General features: G+C 45.7%; 1 protein-coding gene across 1 annotated transcript; it reads right to left on the bottom strand.

Moving 5' to 3' along the window:
• Positions 1-2,915: 2,915 nt before the first annotated feature.
• On the bottom strand, positions 2,916-8,251 carry LOC140422074 (uncharacterized). The gene is made up of 2 exons (XM_072507073.1): positions 8,174-8,251; positions 2,916-5,753 (listed from the first exon to the last, which is right to left on the bottom strand). The coding sequence occupies exon 2, from the start codon at positions 5,405-5,407 to the stop codon at positions 4,481-4,483; it is 927 nt and encodes a 308-aa protein (XP_072363174.1). The 5' UTR covers positions 5,408-5,753; positions 8,174-8,251; the 3' UTR covers positions 2,916-4,480.
• Between the last annotated feature and the right edge of the window lie 783 nt (positions 8,252-9,034).

The raw sequence follows: 9,034 nt of genomic DNA on the forward strand, positions 1-9,034 counted from the left end.
CTGTCAAAGGAGCCAGAGAGGGTTTCGCTTCTACAGACTGATCACCCGCATGAAGTTGTAAAAGTCAATGTCTGAAAGTTTCTTTGAATAAACTTTTTTAATTTAACATCAAGAGAATTCTGCCTTTGCCTTAATTGCCTTGTCTGAACCAAAGTGAATTTATTAAATGGTAAGTTGGGGGTGGCTGAAATCAATAAAGTTCCAAATAACAAGTTCAGAAAACACTGGTGCAGCACAGTAGCATTGTGGATAGCACAATTGCTTCACAGCTCCAGGGTCCCAGGTTCGATTGCGGCTTGGGTCATTGTCTGTGCGGAGTCTGCACATCCTCCCCGTGTGTGCGTGGGTTTCCTCCGGGTGCTCCGGTTTCCTCCCACAGTCCAAAGATGTGCAGGTTAGGTGGATTGGCCATGATAAATTGCCCTTAGTGTTGGGTGGGGTTACTGGGTTATGGGGATAGGGTGAAGGTGTTGACCTTGGGTAGGGTGCTCTTTCCAAGCGCCGGTGCAGACTCGATGGGCTGAATGGCCTCCTCCTGCACTGTAAATTCTATGATAATCTATGATAAATCTTCAATTTAAAAACTTGCATTTCTATAGCACCTTTCACAACCACAGGACGTCCCAAAGTGCTTTACAGCCAATGAAGTACTTTTGAAGTGTAGTCACTGTTACAATGTAGGAAAAGTAGCAGCCAATTTACACACAGCAAGATCCCACACACAGCAATGTGATAATGAGCAGATGATCTGTTTTTAGTGATGTTGATTGAGGGATAAATATTGACCAGGACACCGGGGATAACACCCCTGTTCTTCTTCAAAATAGTGGCTGTGGGAACTTTTACACCTACCTGAGAGGGGCAGACAGGACCTCAGTTTCACATCTTATTTGAAAGAAGGCTGTTCTGACAGTGCAGCACTCCCTCAGTGCTGGGACGAGGAATGTTGGATGTGATTTTTGTCCTCAAGTCCTTGGACTGGGTTTTGAATCCACAACCTTCTGACTCAGAGGTGAGAGAGCTGCCCACTGAACCACGGCTGACACTCGAGACAATACAAAGTTAGAAATGGAAAGTTACCCTTTAAAACCCCACCCACCCTTTGTCTCCAGTGCCTAAATCTAATAATAAACACCCCAATATAAATAACGTGGATTTGACTGACAAATGTTTAAGTGTTGGTTTAGAGCCACAAGTTCTGACTTCCCATTTGAGCCTCGGGCACCTTTCTGTCTCTATTGCTCATGTCAATGACAGCCAGGCAATAGAGCTGAGGCTGAATTTAGCTGAGAATAACGGGGCCTGTGCGCAGTTGGGAAAATGCCATGGACGTCGCACTAATAGAGAGACAGGAAAGTGCTGGAGGACTGACTGGGAAATGGGCCTCCAACCAATTGTTATATCGGTCACTCAGAGCTAAAGAGAAACCTGTCTCTGTAAATACATATACAGGGAAGAGGCTGCAATGAAATCTGTCCCTTTTAACCTGCACAAAAGCAGGAGGCTCAGATTCACAGCTTGCGGGAGGAGACCATTCAGCCCACCGGGTCCCCGCTATCTCTTTGAGAGGACTCTCCCATTCCTCCAAATACTCTGCTCTTTCCCCAGAACCCTGCAGATTCTTCCCTTACAAGTATTTACCATTTGGAAAGATCCAACTGAATCTGCTTTCAGACATGTCAGAACAATTCGCTGTGTCAATAAATAAAATAAAATCTCATTCCCCCCTCTGGCTCCTTTGCCAATTACCTCAGAGGGACTCACTTTCTGTTAAAGAGCCTGTCAACCCCTCTCACCCACTTTCCCTGAACGACATCAATCTAATCATGAAAAATCAAATGTTATGATAAATGTTTATTAATGAAGCATAACATGGTTCAAAAAAACAGAAAATGACTTGAGGATCAAAGACAACCAGAGTAAAAGGATATTCACAATATTCTGGACACAAATGGTTTATCTTTAATTCATCTGTAGCCTGTTCCCTGCCCTCTTTGTGGAACATCTCCACTCAGTCCACAAGCATGACCCTGACCCTCCGCTTGCTGCCAGAAGAATTCACCACCTTGCTCTCAGGCTCACATTTCTGTCCTCGGCCTGCTGCAATGTTCCAGAGAAGCCCAACACAAGCTGGACAAACAGCCCCTCATCTTCCCATGAGGCACTTTACAGCCTTCTGGACTCAACATTGAGTTCAACAACCTCACACCCTGAACTCTCTCCTCCATTTTGATTTGTTTTTTTACTGAGTGCCAGTCTGCATCTTGTTTACATGTTTTTTGCTTCCAGACAGAGCTGTCCTTTATTCTGCCATTAACGCTTACTCTGGACCAATGCTTTATTTCTTTTTTTAAATTTCTTTAGAGTCTTCAATTATTTTTTTCCAATTAAGGGGCAATTTAGCGTGGCCAATCCATCTACCTGCATATCTTTAGGTTGTGGAGCTGAAACCCACATAGACATGGGGCGAATGTGCAAACTCCACACGGACAGTGACCCGGGGCCAGGATCAAACCTGGGACCTCAGCGCCGTGGGCAGCTGAACTAACCACTGTGTCACCGTTCCACCCCAATGCTTTGTTTCTTTACTGCAACCAGTACCTCTCCCTTTGCCTTTTGTAACAGGACATTTTTGTCTTTTAATCTCACCCACCCTCTAACCAATCCCTGACATTCCCTTTTGTTCTACCTGACCCTTTCTCACCAGCATCAAACCCAGCACATTTCTCCCTCTCTTTAGTTCTGAAGTAAGTTACATTGGACGTGAAACGTCAACTGTTTCTCTCCCCACAGATGCTGCCAGACCTGCTGCGTTTTTCCAGTTCTTTCTGAATTTATTTTCGATCTGTGTGTAGTTGGGGAAAAACACTATTTAGTGTCCAGGAGGATACAGGGTCAACCACTGAGGACTGAGATTAGGAGAAAGTTCTTCACCCAGAGAGCGGTGCGTCTGTGGAATTTGCTACCACAGGAAGCAGTTATGGCCAAAGCATTGTATGTTTTCAAGAAGGAGTTAGATAGAAATCTTGGGGTTGAAAGGATCAAAGGACACGGGGGGGAAAGCAGGAACAGGTTACTGAGTTGGATGATCAGCCATGATCAGAATGAATGGTAGAGAATGCTTGAAGGGCCGAATGGCCTCCTCCTGCTCCTATTTTCCATGTTTCCATTTCAGTAGAAAATTTCACTCCTGTTCCGATCCCAGTTGACGTTATAACGGAACAGGAAGATCCCATAATGGAACCCTGGCTCAAAAGACTTTAACTTTTTTAAATGAAACAGAGTCACGGGGCTACTGATTAGTTTTATCAATAAGAAAAAAATTAAACATAAAAATGGATTATAATACAATCCTCCTTTACACCTCCTTCCGCTTCACCAATACACACAAGTTTTAAGACTCACGTGGATGACAAAATACATTTGAAGCCCCAATGGTCTCATTGGCACAAAGTTAGTGTTTCCGGATTTCTCCTTAGAATCGCCCCAGATGACTGTCATATGAGAGTTTCCAAACTCCATTCCCAAAATACTTTAAAAAATATTCCCTTATAAGAATACCTTTACTTAGTGATCCACATTCCAAAATCCAGTCCAACTTTTCCAAGGGCCCTTTTGACTCCAATTTTTAGCAGGAAATCTGTGCCAGGATTGTGGACCAACCCATTTATGATTTCACTGCTTTCACTGACTTTCACTGTTACACAAATTCTGATATCCAACCAATACTTTACAAGTTGTTCATAGACGATATTAACACATTTTAACAGTGAGGATTTTTTAATGAAACGTTTGTCTTGTATTTTCACTAACCAATTCCTTCTCAGCTTTGTCTGGTGTCCCTGAACAGAATCCTGTTCTCTTTCCAGGTTTTCAGACCCAGCTATCCCTGAGTTTCCTCTGAATCTTCTTTCCTGCACATTACTCCAATATCCAGCTTTTCTTATAGCAAAGCTGAGAGAGTTGGTTTCTCTGTCCAGCTTCGAGCAGAGTTGGGAGCTGTTCCCTGCTCCGTGACCTGACTCCAACTGCCTGCAACTGCTGCTAGCTTTCAGCTATAAACTAAAGAACAAAAGAAAGCTGTTCGCCATCTTTCAGGGCCTCTCTAGTTGCTCAGCAACTATCTTTTCTTTATGCGGAGCTATCTAAACACAATCGTATCCTAGGATTGAAGCTAATCCCCACGTAGACCGCCTTTAACGTCTAACTACAGCTCCCTTCGAGGCACAAAACACCTACCGAAAACTAACTTTTTTCTAATGTTTATCCATACAAATATAAATCCCTTAAAACTACCTTTGGTTTCCAAATACTCCCAGTTTCAAAGAGCATCAGCCCACTGGAAGCAAAGTCATGAGAACGGCCAGTCCAGCAGAAATAAATCCTCCGACCCTCCCACTTCACCAAGTGTCAAAATGAACATGGTTCAGTCCTGGATGTGATTAACAGCAGCAATAACAGCAGAATCCAACCCCTGTCATCACTTGTGAACTTGCTGGTGTTTCAACAGATAGGATGACCGAGTGAATCCCTTCCCACAAACAGAGCAGATGAATGGTCTCTCCCCGGTGTGAGTGCGCTGATGTTCCATCAGTACCGAAGAGGTTTTGAAGCTGCTCCCACAGTCCGAGCATTTAAAGGGTCTCTCATTGGTGTGGGTGACATTGTGTCTCAACAGGTTGGGTAAATGAGCGAATCCCCTCCCACACCCAGTGCAGATGAATGGCCTCTCCCTGGTGTGAACTCGCTGGTGTCTCATCAGTTGGGTTGCAGAACTGAATCCCTTCCCACACTCAGAGCAGGTAAATGGTTTCTCCCCTGTGTGAACTCGCTGGTGTATCAGCAGATCGGGTGACTTAGTGAATCCCTTCCCACACTCAGAGCAGGTAAACGGTCTTTCCCCGGTGTGAATTTGCTGGTGTGTCCGTAGTGTGGATGACTTTCGAAACCTCTTTGTGCAGTAAGAGCAGCTGAACGGTCTCTCCTCAGTGTGAATGCCCTGGTGGGTCATCAGCTCCCGAGAGCTTTTGAAGCCACTCCCGCAGTCAGAGCATTTAAAGGGCCTTTCATTGGTGTGAGTGACATTGTGTCTCAGCAGGCTGGATAACTGAGTGAATCCCTTTCCACACATAGAGCAGATGAATGGCCTCTCACCGGTGTGAACTCGCCTGTGTGCCTGCAAGGTGGATAAATGAGTGAATCGGTGTCCACACATGGAACAGGAGAAAGGCCTTTCCCTGGTGTGAACTCGCTGGTGTGTCTGCAGGGTGGATGACTGACTGAATCCCTTCCCACACACAGAGCAGGTGAATGGCCTCTCCCCAGTGTGAATGCGTCGGTGAGTTTCCAGCACAGATGGGGATCTGAATCTCTTTCCACAGTCCCCACATTTCCATGGCTTCTCCATGCTGCTGGTGTCCTTGTGTCTCTTAAAGTCTCGTCCCCACACAGAGCACGGATACGGTCTCTCCCCGCTGTGAATGATGCAATGTTTTTTCAGGCTGTGTAACTGGTTAAAAGTCAGTGCTTTGGAACATTCTTATTGAGTGTGTGTATCTCGGTGCATTTTCAGTCACACTGATGTTTAAAATCTGAATCTGACGGAACAGAAAAACATTTCTCCTTATAGATTCAAAGGCCGATGATATTCAGATCCTGATGAATTGAGTGACTGTCAGATCTTGATGTGATGTTTGGTTTGATGTGATATTTGGTTTGAGATTTCTGTGTGTAAATCCTCATCTTCTAATATCCTGTTAAATATGTTTACAAAGATCATCTCCGTGTCGGTACAGGACAGAAATTCAGAACAGACAATTCCAGTTTCTATGGAACATTCTTTCCTCTCTCATTCCCTCAAAGCTGTAAATCTCCACCCCACACACTCTGACTCCATTCTCACTCTGTTGTAACTAATATCCATACTCCCAATTCTCCTGAAGATGCTGAATCAGCTGATCAACAGATCCATGCACTTTGCAACCTGTCCTGGAAAAGGGAATCTCAAAATCTTTTGGCAGCTGCCAGAGATATTTGTCCATTTGACTGGACTACAGAATTTGGGTAATGTTTCTTGCAGTGCACAAGGAGACTATTCAGTCCATTGGGTCTGCACCGGCCCTTAGAAAAAGCACTCTACCTAGGCTCACTCCCTGCCATATCCCCGTAACCCTGTGCATTGATCATGGTCAATTTACCTAACCTGGACATCTTTAGACACTACGGGACAATTTAGCATGGCCAATCCATCTAACTGCACACCATTGGACTGTAGGAGGAAATTAGAGCACCCGGAAATTGGAGCCGGAATTGAACCTATGTCTCTGGTGCTGTGAGTAGCTGTGTAACTGTGCCGCTGAACTGTATTGCTTGATTAGAAATGGGGGGTGCGGGAAGAACTTTATTCAGAGGCAATTTTTCAGAACTTCTAATTTACTGCCTATGAGGTTGGTGGAAGCTGCGATGATTATTAATTTCAAAATGGAATAGCATGGGCCCATTTAGGAACTAAACTTGCAGGGGAACATGGATATAGACGGGTAATTGTACTGACTAGTTTGCTCAACAGATTCGGTATGGTTTCGAATTAATGAATGGACGCCTTCTGTGCTACAATCACTCTGACTGGAAAAATATGACATAGGTGCACAACTATATTACAAAACTAGAAATAATAACAAATATATTTTATTACTGAACCATCAATAATATATCTAATCTGTACCATATAACAACAGTAGACATTTCTCTATCCGATATTAATTTACTGCCCCCTCAAATATCAGCCATCTCCTGGGGAAAGCAGCCCTTTAATTGTGAACATTAGGAAAGAGACCATCCTTTTAGTCAGACAAATAAATGTGTCAAGCTGAGAGAGCAAAGAATGTCAATGTCTTTAAGAGATAGAGAGAGGATGTGGGCTCCAATTTGTGGGAACCAACGGTTTGTGCCGGGGAGGTTGGATGGGGGGTTTCAGAGGTGGCAGAGAGCACAGATTGAGAGGCGGGGGGACCTGTTTATTGGTGGGAGCTTTTCTTGTTTGGAGGAGGAGTTTGAACTCCCAGGAGGGAATAGGTTTCATTATTTGCAGGTGAAGGACATCGTACCGGAGGCAGGTTCCTTTCCGCTTCTACCGACCCAGTGGATACAGGATAAGGCAGTTTCAAAAACGAGGATGGGGGAGGGGATGGTCTCAGAAATTTATAAAGAACTTATGGCGTGGGAGGGACGCCAGACAGGGGAAGTAAAGCGCAAGCGAGAAGAAGAGCTGGATAAGGAACTACAGGCGGGTCTTTGGGAGGATGCTCTGAGTAGAGTCAAAACGTCCTCATCATGTGCCAGGCTCAGCCTGATATAATTTAAGGTGGTCCACCGGGCACACACGACTGTTGCCTGGATGAGCAAGTTTTTTAAGGCGTGGTGGACAGGTGTGGGCGGTGTGCGGGAGGGCCAGCAAACCATGTCCACATGTTTGGGGCATGTCCGAAGCTTAGGGGATATTGGCGAGGATTTGCTGATGTCATGTCCATGGTTTTAAAGACAAGGATGGCACCGGGTGCAGAGGTGGCGATTTTTGGAGTGTCAGAAGACCTGGGAGTCAAGGGGACGAGAGAGGCTGACATTTTGGCCGTTGTCTCCTTGGTAGCCCAGAGACGGGTCTTACTGGCACGGAGGGACTCGGAGTCCCCAAAATCGGGGGTATGGGTTAGTGACATAGCCGGGTTTCTCAGGCTTGAGAAAGTCAAGTTCGCCCAAAGAGGATCAACGTTGGGGTTCATCCAGAGGTAGCAGCCGTTTATCGACTTCTTTGAGGAAAAATTAAACTGTTCGCAGATATAATAAGGGGGGGAAGGGGGTAGAGGGAGGTAGTTTAGTTTCGGCAAGATCAGTGAGTGAAGGAGGAGGGTGAGCTGGGGAACTGTGTCTGTTGGCTGGGTACAGTTGTGGGGTGGGGGGGGGGGGTATTTACTGAGTTATGTTTATATTTGTAATTACTGTTATATAATCATAAATGCCTTCAGAAAATGTTTTTTTTTAAAAAGAGAGAGAGACCTGGGCCAACCTTTCCAGAGTCTGCACCCTCCCTGGATTCACTTCAGTTGCTGCAAGTGACCAGTTCAAGGTCAGAATGAGAAAATAAATGGAAAGAAGGAGAAAAGAAAGTGTTACTCACAGAGGCCTCCTTCTGCACTGTAGGTTCTATGTTATGTTCTCGGTTGGAGACAGGAGGACGTTTCTGTCTTTGTTCTCACTCTTCATTCACACAAAACCCGCATTCTGATTGGCTAGAGGTGCAGAGTCCTTCCGGTGTAACCTCCTCGCATTGGTCCAAATCTGAGTATGACGGTCAGGAGGTGGGCACTCCAATGTACATGCGCAGTTTCTCCTCTCCCTTGGACATGCGCAGTCCTGGGCCGCCTGCCCGCGCGGCGGATAAAGCGATTTCCCCAGCGCGGGGGATTGTGGGAGCTGCGGCCGCCATTCTTCCTCCAGAGCCCAGTCTCCAAACTCCTGGAACTGGGATGAAAAGGGGGCAGGGCGCGGTGACCCAACTGACACAAAGTACGTGCGGATAGTCACTGGATTGGTTTGTGCCGTTCCTTGACAAAACAGTTTGTTAGCTTCAGGTGGAAAGATTTAGACACCTGGGTGACATTAGGTGAGGGTGAACCTTAACCCGGGAGTCAGCATCTTCAGGGGAGGAGAACTGGGCGTTGGAGGGGATAGGGTGGAATGGAATAAGGGTGGGGGTGAGGAACTGGGAGAGTATCTGCGTTTCCTTTGCTGTTTTGGAAATAAACCTGTTCAAGGTACAACTCAGCTTTAGACCGATTCTTCCTCTGCAGACACTATTTTGAATGATGTGGAGATGCCGCTGTTGGACTGGGGTGAGCACAGTAAGAAGTCTTGCAACACCAGGTTAAAGTCCAACAGGTTTGTTTCAAATCACTAGCTTTCGGAGCGCAGCTCCTTCATCAGGCGAGACACCTGATGAAATGATTCGAAACAAACCTGTTGGACTTTAAATTGGTGT

Source organism: Scyliorhinus torazame, chromosome 5, assembly GCF_047496885.1.
Source record: "Scyliorhinus torazame isolate Kashiwa2021f chromosome 5, sScyTor2.1, whole genome shotgun sequence".
NCBI lineage: Eukaryota > Metazoa > Chordata > Chondrichthyes > Carcharhiniformes > Scyliorhinidae > Scyliorhinus > Scyliorhinus torazame.